General features: G+C 35.5%; 1 protein-coding gene across 5 annotated transcripts in view; it reads right to left on the bottom strand.

Moving 5' to 3' along the window:
* The window catches only part of LOC123679936 (probable E3 SUMO-protein ligase RNF212), a 39823-nt gene that overhangs the window by 24552 nt on the left and 1394 nt on the right, over positions 1 to 13877 (bottom strand). Inside the window, exon 1 of one of the 5 annotated variants that reach the window (XM_045617518.1) lies at positions 402 to 509. The exons of 1 other annotated variant lie outside the window; for it this stretch is intronic. In XM_045617518.1, coding sequence (XP_045473474.1) covers positions 402 to 425 — 24 coding nt within the window. In that variant the 5' untranslated portion in view covers positions 426 to 509. Of the gene's footprint in view, positions 1 to 2; positions 524 to 13877 lie in introns of those variants that run through there. 3 more of the 5 variants (XM_045617516.1, XM_045617513.1, XM_045617517.1) reach the window with 3 other exon arrangements.

Raw genomic sequence — 13877 nt, forward strand, 5'->3', positions numbered from 1 at the left:
ACCTTAACCAACAAATAGGTTTCATCATCTGACTTCCTTATGAATTGATCAACTTCCTCTCTAGTCAACCCCTTAGACTTCTTAGGATGGTTTCCAACTGACAATTTTTTCAAATATGGAACCAACTTGGTAAATTTCTCAAAATCAACGTTTTCTTTAACATTCAGTTTTGCTTTCAACATAGAATATATTGCCCATACCGTAGAAGACTTCAGCTTCTTAGAATTCTCTGCAAAATATGCCAACAGCACATTTTCGGATATTTTTCTGGCTTCATTTGCTTCACACCACTCTTTAAATTGCTGATATGCATTTTCATATTTGCGCCTCGATTTCTCCGGTGAAAGATTTGAAATTACTGAATTGGCCGCATCTGTCAAGTTAGGTGGGGTACTACTCACTTCATCGTCGCTCGAAATTTCCATTATTTTACAGTTATAAATATCACGCACGAAATTGACGCGAATAAAAAGTCACTCCAAAATAATTATCAAGAACTGTCACTCGGAAATAATTGTCAACAAATGCCATTTTATTTCCATAATTACAGTAATTACCTGATTTGGGGAACCAGTTTAAGCCAGTTCAATACTATTTTTCATATTAAGCTAAGCATGTTACTTATTTTAGAACAATATTTTTGACGTTTGTAGAAAAAATTTTGTTTGCATCTCATGCGCGAAATACTTAGGTGATCTCGACTATTTTTTTAACTCGGGTGCGCCTCTTTAAAAAAAAATCAGTTCTCGATCACCAAAGTAGCATTTCGTGCACTAGATACAAAAATAACTATTTGTTGGGTGGACACCAAAAATAATTATCTCTAAATCTACTATAAAAGACGGTCAATTAAATAATGCAGTATACAGGGCTAGAATTATTTAAAGGGGCACTATAAGGATATCGAAAACCTTTAGAAATACAGGGTGGCTTAAATTATAAAAAAGTTGCATTATTCGATCCTTGTTGGAGCTGTTAAATTGTTTTGGCTTAGAGCTAACATCGGTTTCTCCAACTAGAGTGTATCATGATGGCTGTGGAAATGTGAAAGAACAAAAGCTGGATCGCTTGTCTACTAATATTACTAACGTTGGTACATCTAGGGTTGTCCAACCTAATTTGGGTGATCACTTGGCGCTGATCTGCAGACTGCCGGTGGTCAGTCCATTAGATCTCAATAGGGTAAATCGTAGAACTAAATACATCACGGTAGATTATTGGCTGCCCTGGGCGAGAATTGAAGATGTTGACATAAAATATAACACATTTATAGAGGTGTTGAATTGGGCGATTGGTACTAATCTTATTGAACGATTTGAAAGCAATTGCACTAACAATTGAGTCACTAGCGAAATTAAGGTAAGGAGTAAGGAACTTAAGGATCTTTTTTGGCTTTCGAGAAATCTGGGGGATACTATTCTTCTTAATTTATATAAGAGTTATAAAAGAGAGTACAAGTTATTTGTTGAAACAACCAAGAGAAGTCATTATAATAACTTACTTATGAACAGTGATAATGTTCAAAAAAGCATTTGGAAAATCGTGAATTCGCAGTTGGGAAGATTGAAATCAACTAACACGGGACGCTTATCGATAAAGGACAAAGATCGGTCAATTGATAGTCCAGCTGAGGTGGCTGAAAAATTTGGTAGACACTTCTCAACTGCTGCAAGTGTGGCATTGACGACAAAATATGCTCAATTATCTAATGAGTGTACACCTCCTTCGGCTGGCTACATAAATAGTCTATTTATAACACATGTTGAAGAAAGCGAAATAATGACAGCAAACAAAAAAGCTAAAAATAAGAGCTCATCTGGTATTGATGGAATAACAATTAGATTGTTGAAGTCTTCGTCTGATACTTTGGTTAAGCCTATAACACATTTGATGAATTCAATATTAGAACAAGGAATATTTCCTGATGCGCTTAAAGTGGGACTTGTGATACCCATTTTTAAGAAAGGTGAGAAAGCTGACGCAAATAATTATAGACCTATCACGCTACTTAATGTGTTGAGCAAAATATTTGAACGAATCATTTACGATAAAATCGTCAAATTCTTGAAGCACTATGACATTCTAACGCTAGTCAACATGGCTTTCGTTCGGGTAGGTCGGTGGAGAGTGCTGTGGTATGCTTCGCTGATGATGTTTACGTTAGGTTGGATCGCGGTGAGTGTGTCGCGGCCCTCTTCTTCGACTTGTCCAAAGCCTTGATAGTGTAGATTTGGATTTCTTACTCAGTAAATTATACTGTTATGGTATTCGTGGTAAAATGTTGAACTTGCTGGAGTCCTATATTAGGGCTAGAAGTATGCGTGTAAGGGTTGGTGACGCTGTATCCGGTGAGTATTTTTTGGATATGGGAGTTCCCCAGGGATCTGTGCTGGGGCCACTACTTCTCTTAATTTTCGTAAATGAAATACCACAAAATTTAAAGAATTGTATTGTTATCAAGTTTGATGACGACACGTCGGTGTTGGTCTCGGCGGGGTCCCTGGAGGAGCTCGAATCGGCCCTGGTTAGAGTTTTGGGTGAGTTTAGTGTGAGGTGTGCAAAAAATAATATCATCATCAATATTAACAAGACAGTTTGCATGCATTTTCAAAATAGATTAACAAAAGCTATAAAGTCACCCAGCGGAGTGGTAGTGGCAGATGTGACTAACTTTTTGGGGTTGAGAGTTGATAGCTCATTGGTTTGGAGAGATCATGTGGATGATGTCTGCGCTAAATTGAGTTCGGGGTACTATGCCATTGGTAGGCTGAGGGGAACAGCCGACTTGGCGACGATCTTTGTGGTCTACTACTCACTAATTTATAGCCACCTGACTCAAAATGTAATTTTGTGGGGTGATAGTGTAGATTGTGGAATGGTTTTCAGGCTGCAAAAGAGAGTTCTGCGATTGATGTTAGGTCTTGGATTTACTGAGTCTTGTAGGCCTTACTTTAGGCAACATAATATAATGTCTTTTCCCTCGGTTTATATACAGGGTGTCCCATAAGTGGCAGGTCACAGTGACACCGGAGGTAGGTCAGCTAAAGAGGGACCTAACCAGCCTAACATGACCCCAGTAAAAGTTGCATGGTTTTCGAGTTATTACCAAATTACGTTTTTTAGTGAATTTTCACCTTTTTTAACATTGTCAGGGTCAGAATTCTGCTGGAAAGCTCTCGAAGCTTATTTTTTTTGTTGTAATGGAATCTTAAATAGTTATTTAAGATGACATGAGTATGATGCTGTCAAAAAGTTATGTGGATTTCCGTAAATTAATGGATAAATCTTGATTTCAATTGCTAGCAAAACGAGAACTTCGACTTTGGACACCTGCTGTGAAAAAAAAATCCTTGAAACAAAACGAGCAAGTAACATCAAAAAATTGGGCATTTTAGACAGATTTAGAAATGGTACAATACACGAATCTTATGCCCATAAAATATAATTATTTGCGTCATAAGATTCGTGTATTGTACCATTTCTAAATCTGTCTAAAATGCCCAATTTTTTGATGTTACTTGCTCGTTTTGTTTCAAGGATTTTTTTTTCACAGCAGGTGTCCAAAGTCGAAGTTCTCGTTTTATAAAGGTTGCCCTTTATATGAAGGCTTATATTTACAAATTAAAAAAAAATTCTGACTTTCACGACTATCATACACGGAATAGGAATGGGCTTGCAATGGATTTGCATAGATCGATGAAATTTGAACACTCACCGAATTGTGTTGGCAAAAAGGTAATAAATGCTCTCCCCGAGAACGTCAGGTGCCTGCCCTATGATAAATTCAAGTTGTGCTTGAAGAAATTGTTACTGTGAAAGGCATATTATTCACTTGATGAATTTTTTAATGATTCTAATATGTGTGTGTAATTGTATTTTCTACTTGATTTTGTGAATTGACGTGTACATCTGTGTAAACAGCATAAGTACAAATGAAGATGATTATGATTATGATGATTATGATTATGATGATTATGATTATGATTCACGAATGAGTGTGTTAGTAAACAGATCCAAAATATCTCCAATGGTTCCCGAGATATCTCGACAAACTAAAAATCGAAATTTCCTTTTTTGCAGAATAACGGAGATAACTTCAGGAAATTCGGTTTGTAGCTATAATCCTATACAGAGAATCTAATAGTGTCTTCAGATTTTTTCCGTTTTCTATTGTTTCAGAGACGCGATAGTCAATAGTGGCCCATACCTGGTGTCATTTTTCCGTTTCCTATAGGGCTTGCGCAAGCAGCTGCTCTAATCCATTAGGAATGCGAGCAAGAGCAATCCGTTCCCTAGTGGTTAACGCACCTTATGCATCTATTAGCTTATTACCAACAGATAACAACCCAATTTAACTGCAGTCTAAATAAGAAATTTTTATGGAGAAGTATCAATCAATTTGAGATTTTAAAATACATATTCAATAAAATGTCTTTGCAGGGTGTTCATAAATTGAAGGTACAAAGGAAAATGAGAGATTCCTTGTATAATTTCAAAAAAAAAGTTCTATAATCAAGGGCCCGAAAACGCTTGACTTTCGAGATACAGTCACTTGTAGTCACTTTTTGTGAAGATAGTCCATCGAATATTCTCGGCAGATTGGGTTAATAAGTATTGAAACTAATAATTAATTTATTCATCGCAGCTCACTAACTGGATCTTTTCATTAATTTAGATTTTCTTGATGATTATTAGAGAATTATTCGATTTTTTTTCTCGAATTCGGTAGCAGATACGACAACAATACAAGAAATCAGTAGTGGACGAAAGTTTCTTTTACATTTTCGTAAACTACCAGTGATCCACCAAAAAAAGTTCTGGTGGAAAAAAGTGGCCTATATTCTAGAAAAAATATCACCTTGTAGATTTGTATTCCAAATTGCATATCACATGATGAAAAAGTTAAATTGAAATATCTATGCCAAATTTGAGTTTAATACTTTGCGGAGGAAAGGTGCTATGAGGAATAAACTTAAAAAATAATCAAACTTTAACACCCTCTATCTCGAAAACAAAGCGTTTGCTTGACTTTTTTTCTTGAAATGAAGTAATTTTTGTACTTCCAATTTAGGAATGTAGGCTGTATTTACAGAGTATAATAGTGGGAATTCTTATTCTCAAGAATTAAATATTCAAATAACATTGCACAGGTTCCAAGTTTAGTATGAATGACGGTTTTCATTTACATTTAACATCATTGTTTTATGGTTTGTTGAGATTGAATGTTAAATATTGTTTTAACGTTGTAGTGACTCTGCATGCTCGACAGGTGGCGTTGCTGACTTCGCGTCAGTCTCTAGCGAGGCATCGGTGGGTTCATAAAGAATCCCCAAATTTCTGCAGAGTCACCTCTCCACGATAGAGTGAGAGGGTACGTCTTAGGCAGAGATCACTGGATAGTCCAACTGATTAGTCCACCAGCGATTTCGGGACAAAACACACCATAATCCTTAGTTATTTAGCTCGAGAAAGTCTCGCCAAAATTGCTAAAGCTTTCTTTCTTGCAGAACTTCTTTTTGGTGGACTAATGAAGTTCAAAAAAATGTCCTAACACTATCGATTTCAAGAAAAAAAATTCAAACAATTCTCTATGTAATGTACAGGAAAATCCAAATCATACTAAAGATCCAATTAATTAGCCCTATTTTACAACTCTTAAATCGAATAGAGATGGTATAGATCGAATAGAAATATACCCGATTCTCAATAGTCTCGAATTGGTATTCTGTAACTCGAGTCAATTACGATTATCGAAATATATATGTGATAGTAATCGAATAGTAATTGCCTATACCCTCAGAGTAATAAACATATGTTTATTACTCTATGCCTAGACCTAATAGAACAATTACTGTATGATCATAATTCTCAGGGGTAGCATGTCATTCGTCAATTATTATGACAGTGGCCATTTTAATCCGATTCTTGAGTTATTCCATAGGTACATTCGATTTTTGGTCAAGTTCTAAGCCTTGGTGCACACATCCGACTTTTGCAGTTACGACGCCGCTGCGGTGTCGTACCTATTCAATGCACACTACATACTACACCGGCGTGGTTGCGGAACCGGATCAATTCACACTGCCAGTGTGTGTGTGTGTGTGTGCGATCGGCGCTCGATATTAGTTATAATGGACGATCATCGCAAAAAAATTGTTTTTGCTTACCTTGTTTACAAGAAGTACATTTGTAAACAAAACAGGCGTTATTGGGTACACCCCTACACGGACTTGAGATTTATCAGGGGTAGATTTCATACTTCTTTCGGAGATTTAAGAGAAAACCCTGATAAGTTCTATAACTACTACAGAATGTCTGTGAAATCATTTGACGAGCTTGCAGCAAAAATAACACCAAAAATCAGATCTCAAGACACATGGATTATTTCTTCAATCAATATAGAAAAGAGTACTGAGAGATCGCATGTACGACTGCGGCACAGTTGCGGCCTAGAGGGACATGCTACGAAAAAACGACCGCATGATGGCAGTTTCGACGCCGCAACGACACGGCTGGTAGTGTGCGTGGTCCCATTTGATTCTTTGTACCACAGGCCGCAAGTACGGCCCGGTGCACACATCCGTCTTTTGCAGTTGCGACGCCGTTGCGGTGTCGTACCTATTCAATGCACACATACATACTACACGGGCGTGGTTGCGGAGCCGGATCAATTCAATGCGCACTGGTTTCCCATTCAGCATCGTGAATGTAATACTTTCTGGACTTATTTGATTATAGTATTTGTTGCATCATAAAAATTTGAAACTTTTTCAGATTTTCATGATTTCTACGAAACTGTCACTCATATGATCTTGAAATCTCTAGCTGTTTCAAAAATTGAATTTAAATTTTTATCAATAAGAGTTTGAATAAGATACTTTATTACTTTCGCAATAACTATAGACAATGATAAAATCGTTCGGAAGAAAATATATAGGCTACCAGCGGACTCACCGATCATGAGAAATAGAGATGAATTGTTGAAAATCCTGTTGTTCGAAGAATTGATGAGAACAACATACTACTACCCAATAAATTTTTCTGATGACATCATCTCATTTTAGTTTCTTCAATGAAGAACTCGATATCCAATTCCCTCTCTGCCATTGTGCGAACTCACGACAAAAGTCGTATGTGTGCGCAGGTCAATATAGAAAAGAGTACTGAGAGATCGCATGTGCGACTGCGGCAGGGTTGCGGCCTAGAGGAACATGCTACGAAAAAACGACCGCATGATGGCAGTTACGACGTCGCAACGGCACGGCGGGTAGTGTGCTCCCATTTGATTCTTTGTACCACAGGCCGCAAGTATGACACAGCAACCGGGGCTTGCTCTCGGTCTTGCTTGATAAGAATTACTATGGATATAAGTTACGAATTACATTTGGCGATAGGAGAAGAATTGGAACAGTAACTGTTCAAAATAGAACGTCGAGAGAAGAAGATCAAGCAAATATTAATTGAAAAATGATTTTATAGTACTGAGGAATTTTTCTCTGATTCTTTCAGTTGGTTGTTCATTTTCGTAATTTTTATTCTTCATACTGTTTGAATTATTTTATTGCAAATTTTATAATAATTTTCTTTTTACTTTGATTGTAATTATTCTTATGTTGATATGTCCTATACATTATAACATGTCTTGAAGGATTAATAAAGATTGAATTGAATTGAATTGAATCTATGAAATTGGCAAAATTAGAGGTATCGACGTGGAAATGGAAGGACTTCGATGAAGAGGTATAATTTAGTGTCACAGATGTCAATAGTACGGACAAGTTCAAAGAAATTGCACCGCAGACTTTAGATGTTTGAAGTGCAGTGAAAACCTCTCGACACATCTATGTAAAAAGGAAAAAACTACACCGGCGAAATATGTTAACTGTGGAGGAGCTCATCCGGCTAACTCATTGAAGTGCCCGAAAAAAACAATCAAAGATATACCCGCTTATATGCATCTGTGGAGGAAGGAACAATTTCCAACCAAAAGCCTGAGAGAAATACAAAAAGAATAAAACGATGAAAAGAAAAAATTTACACAACAAAAAAAAAAGAAAATAAAACTAAAATTGTGAACCAACTCGCAGAACTTTCATTAGGCATTGCTGAACTAAACCCAACGAAGAACAAACCAACAAGTACACCCATAAAATCGGACAAATAATCAAACTTCTTAAACCCAATACTATGAGAAAAAACCAAAAGGAATAAAAATAATATCATGGAATTGCAACGGAATCAGCAGCAGAAAAGATGAACTCACTGCACTAGCAGATGAAAACAATCCGGACATCATATTATTACAAGAAGCAAGACTCAAAAACAGCAAAACCTCGAAACTAAGGAACTTTATCACCTATAGGTGACTGCGGAAGATTGAATGGCCACTTCAGAGAAATGTGAATGATTATATTATTGTTGTGACGATTTTCTACTTTTGAATTTTTTGTTTTGTGCTAAATAAATTTTATTATTATTATATAGGCGAGACAAAAACAATCGCCCAGGAGGGGGAGTGGCAATACTAATTGAGCGGGATATTGTACACCAGCCACTCCAACTTACAAATGAGGAATCTACAGCCGAAGTAGTCGGCATGGAAGTAACTCAAAATAACAACGAGACTATTCAGATACATTCACATTCAATTCACATTCAAAAAATGCTAACAAAATGATTATCGCTGGAGATCTAAACTCCAAATACACAGAATGGAACAGCAAAACAACCAACAGAAGAGGAAAACAATTATTACGAAATGCTGAAAATAGAAATATCCGAATAATTACCCCAGATGAAGAAACACACTTTATCAGAGGAAAAGCTGACATATTGGACATTGCTTTAAATAAGGATATAAGCGATATTGTAACTGTTTTGTCTATGTTGTGTGGCCTGTTTGGTGAAATTAGTTTTATTCATATTCATCTCGAATGGGCCATATGAAAAGAAGCGTTCTGAACACATATGTAGTTTTACATATGTTTATAAGAAATCAAGATATATAATTCGCAAGACCGTTGTCAAGTGCGTCACGCCAATTTTGCTCTTCGTTATTTTCAACGCTTATGTTCGCTTTATTATTCATTCTTAGGATCCTTTTTAGTCTATAAATTCCGATTATTATTGCGGAAAAGTGATTGTGCCAGAACATTGCTCAACACCCAGGAGATCATTCTTCGTTCCCATCACAAGCAGCTTAGAGGGCCCTCTACGAGCTACGACCATCAGGAGCACGAGCAGGGTAGGAACGTTTTCTTTTCGGCCATTTATTTCAGTGCCGTATCTAGGGCGTGGTAAAGGTGGCATTTGCCACGGGCGCAAGCTTCGTAGGGGCGCCCAAAAATATCAAAAGAAAAAAATATTGGAGCACCAGGCGATACAAAAACCGAAAACAACGGGTAAGTGTATACCGATGACGAATGCAAAAATCACAGATGGCAGATAGGAGCGACGCCAACAAAGCGGATAGATAAAGGAAAATAATAAATCTCGGACAAAGACGAGCTCGTAGTGCAATAAAAGTACTAATCTTGAAAGCGATAATAAACTCATGAACCGTAAAAGGGCCCGATTTTTTACTACCGTGTCGATTTCAAAAGAGAATAAAATAATTATTCGTTCATTTTATGGAAAAATTTTCGTTCTCCGTCTTTGCGAATTCTTAAATTTTATATTTTGAAAATTTTGTTGGTATTTCTTCGCCAAACGGTATCATTTATTTTTGTGTGAAGAGCGGTTTTTTTTTCTTTGTTACAGTGACGGCTCGTCAGGGTCGGCCGGGCCGACCCAAAAATTATCGGGAAATAGAAAATAGTTCTAGATATTCAATTCATTCAAACTCAATCGGAGTTATCGATTTCGATATCCAAATTCCCTCGGTAATGAATATTTCCACTCAGAACAGGAAAATATAACTTATACCGGCCAATATTTTCTTTCGGACCCACCTAATATTCGATTTCCAAAGCATCCAGCGTTGTTATTCCCTTTCATAAATTGTAACAAACCACAATCATAAATGGTTACTTTTCGTAACATCACCCCAAACAAGTTATTCCAGAATTGTACGTAACACCGTAACATTAGGTCTGAAATGTAACACAAATGTTACAATTATACAATTGCAACTCCTGGATTGTCACTGAAAGCATCTCATCACGTTAGGTTGGCCAAGAGCCGATGGCGGAACCAGCGCTACCGAGAGCGCTACGTAAAGGAAAAGATACTACGACATACGCCCAGAATCCGTCCACTCAGTAGAACGGTACAACAACTCGATGTTAGGTCGCTTCCCAATACACAGGGTCGGCTGGCCGGTTATTCTATTGCAGAGCGTCAAGCAGCAACTTTTCACAGTTTATTTCAAATATTTGATAATTAAATGAATGGTTAATTATGAGACATTATGTCTTAATCAGAAAAGAACTTATTTATGCCGTTCGATGGTAGCTATTGATTTTCAGATCATGAAAATATAATTAATATATTCAAATGAATGGTTAATTATGGGATATAACGTCTTAATCAGAAAAAAACTTATTTATGCCGTTCGATAGTAGTTAGGTATTGATTTTCTGATCATGTACTGGGACAATGCTATCTTCGGCAATTCAAATATGCTGAATGGTATTACGGAATTCATTTTCTCAAATAATATTGTTTCCGATGTTCCTGAATTATATAAGTTATTTTGTATGATTTTGTTCCTGCCACCAACATCCGCGTCAGTAGAAATAAGTTTTTCAGCGCTCAAAAGAATAAAATCTTCCAGTAGGAACATGATATCTCAAGACCGTTTAAATAACCTGGCACTGATATCAATCGAAAGAGGTTTAGTTAAAGAACTAGCCAGAGGAAACATTTTTTTCGAGAAAATAATTGATGACTTCGCGACAAAGAAAGATCGTCGAATTGATTTGATCTATAAAAATGAATAAAGGGTACGCAAGCTCATACATTTTCGACCAGAATACATGCGGTCATTTCCACAATATTTTTTGTGGTCTTTATAAGATTTTTTTATATTTTATACATTTATTTATTCGTGAAAGGTTTTCTCTATGTTTATTCAAATATATATTTTATGTTGATAATTGAATATTTTATTATTTCTGTTTTTTCAAGAGTTTCATTTTATTTCAGTTTTCATTGATTTGAGAACTACATTTTCATATTGGGTTATAATAGGGCTATTCTAGGTGAGGTTTCCCATTAAAAACAAAAAACCAACGCGTCTTCTTGGGTGACGTGGAAATCTATTTGTTTATATATATTTATTTATATAGTTATAAGTATGATAAGGGGTGTGGGAAAATTTATATATATTTATATATATATATATATATATATATATATATATATATATATATATATATATATATATATATATATATAAATTTTCCCACACCCCTTATCATACTTATAACTATATAAATAAATATAATAATAATGTGTGTGTGGCCTACCCACATCTCGAGGGCACGAGCCGTCACTGCTTTGTTACAATTTTATAACGATCGGTTTTTTAGTTCTTCAGAAGTTATCTCTTTATATGTATATAAAATGTGTATTTCAATAAAAGTAAGTAAATATATACAGGTTGTTTATGAATAGTTGCGATAAAAATTAGGGGGTGATTTCCTGTCAAAAAATATGGTGGGTCTTTTATATAAACTTTTTTTCAGCCCCTTCCCGCTAATTATAACTACCCAAAGATGGCAAACAAAAAGTTGTTTTTTATTTCTCTATTCAAAACAAAAGACATTTAAAGAAATTATTGGTGGTGTTCCTTTATGATTCCAAGGAATAGAAAAAGCCACCCTTCAAACTTGTTCCACAATAACTTTTTCTTCATTCATATTTTACAATAATAAAAGTAATTTTGGATAGATTGTTCCATTCTTAACGAATAATGTCTCTTGTAATTTATTGCTTAAATTCACGGTTTTTGGAAAAAAAAAATTAACAGATAATACGCCTGAATTGTGGAGGTTTGAATTATTTTCGACCTCAAATGTATCTAATAGGCAGATGTCAAAACAATATTCATATTGATAACTGGTACAAATATTAAATGAATGTAATAAAAAAAACATTATAAACATTTATAAACTTTTCACAAAAAAAAGGCCCACCAAATATTTTGACAAGGAATCGCTCCCTGATTTTTCGCAACTATTCATATACCCCATATAATATTGTGTTTTCTATTAAAACTGTAATGAAAATATATGACTTAAATTATGAACAGAATAATTACTATAAGAAAATATAATGGATGAAAAAAAAATTCGAAAATGGGGGGCGCTGTCTAATATATTGCCACAATTGTACCTAGATACGGCTCTGATTTATTTTTTGTAAATTTTCTTTATTGTGTACTGGTCATCTTACGGATTACACAGCATCGCCTATTACTCGCCTATGTTAAACATCAACTTTTCTCTCCAGTTGAAATCGAAGGAGGGTGAATAAAATCGCTAATATAATTTTTTTTATTATTTTGTGCTACCCTTAAACGCACAGTAACATTACAAGTGATCAACGATAATACATCAGATCATCACCCGATCGAAATAACCATCAGAAGTGAAGAAGTTAAGAAAAAACAGATCATACACAACTGGACAGAATTTATAAAAACCGTAGAAAACCTTACCAAAATTAAAAATATCAACAACAAAAAAGAACTTGAACAAGAAGTAGCAGACCTAGAGGAAATTATAAAAATTACACTCAAGAAATCAACTACGGTAATTGAAATAGAAGAAAAGAAGACAAAGCTTCCTGAACACATCAAGAACTTCATTGGCCTTAAGAAACTCGCAAGAAAAGAGTATCAGAGAACCTTAGATCCAAGACATAAGTTTTTAATGAATCAATTGAACAACTCCATCAAAACAGAACTAAGGACATACCTACTACAACGAACAATGGAACTCCAAACTTGACGAATTATCAGAAGAAAATAGACCTCCATGGGCAATAGCTAAATCCCTCACCAAACAAAAGGAAACAAACTAACAACCAAATAATAGTCGAAGATGAGGAGAAAGCAAAAATATTCTCCGAAATACTCGAAAAACAATTTTAACGTAACAGTGGCGATGTAAGGGGGGGCTAGGGGAAGACCGGCCCTCCCTAAATTTCTGCTGGCCACCCCTAAAATTTAACATACTAACGCTAAAAAATTTGCAGAACTATAATTTCGCTTTACTTTGGCCCCCTCAAAAAAAATCCGGCCCCCTCTTCGCCATCCTGTTTTTGAAAGCTGATGCAGAAGTAAATAAACTGATCTCAGAAAAACTGAGACAAGAAGATCACTACACTTTCGAAGAAGTCACCGCTAAGGAAATCGAAGAAATAATAAAAAACCACAACACTAAAAAAGCACCAGGAATAGATCAAATTACGAAAAAAGCACTGAAAAACCTACCTGACAACCCAATTCAAAAAATAAAAATATCACCAACAGAATACTAATTACAAGACATTTCCCATCAAGATGGAAAATTGCAGAAACTATAATGATACCTATGCCTGGAAAATCCATAACGGACCCAAATAATTAAAGACCAATAAGCTTACTTACAAGCCCATGCAAACTGGCCGAAAAAAACTATACTAGAAAGACTCAAGACAACTCTAGAAGAAAAAGAAATAATATCAGAAGAACAACATGGCTTCAGAAGAAGCCATGGAACGGGAACCAAACAAACCAGAATAGCGGAAAATATTCTGAAAGAAAAACGAAAAGGGTTAAAATCAGCAGCAGTAGGTACTGATGGACATATCTAAAGCCTTTGATAAAGTATGGCATCAAGAACTATTATACAAAATGATAAAAGCTGACATACCAACTGCACATGTCAAAC

This window comes from Harmonia axyridis, chromosome 5 (genome assembly GCF_914767665.1).
Source record: "Harmonia axyridis chromosome 5, icHarAxyr1.1, whole genome shotgun sequence".
Lineage (NCBI taxonomy): Eukaryota > Metazoa > Arthropoda > Insecta > Coleoptera > Coccinellidae > Harmonia > Harmonia axyridis.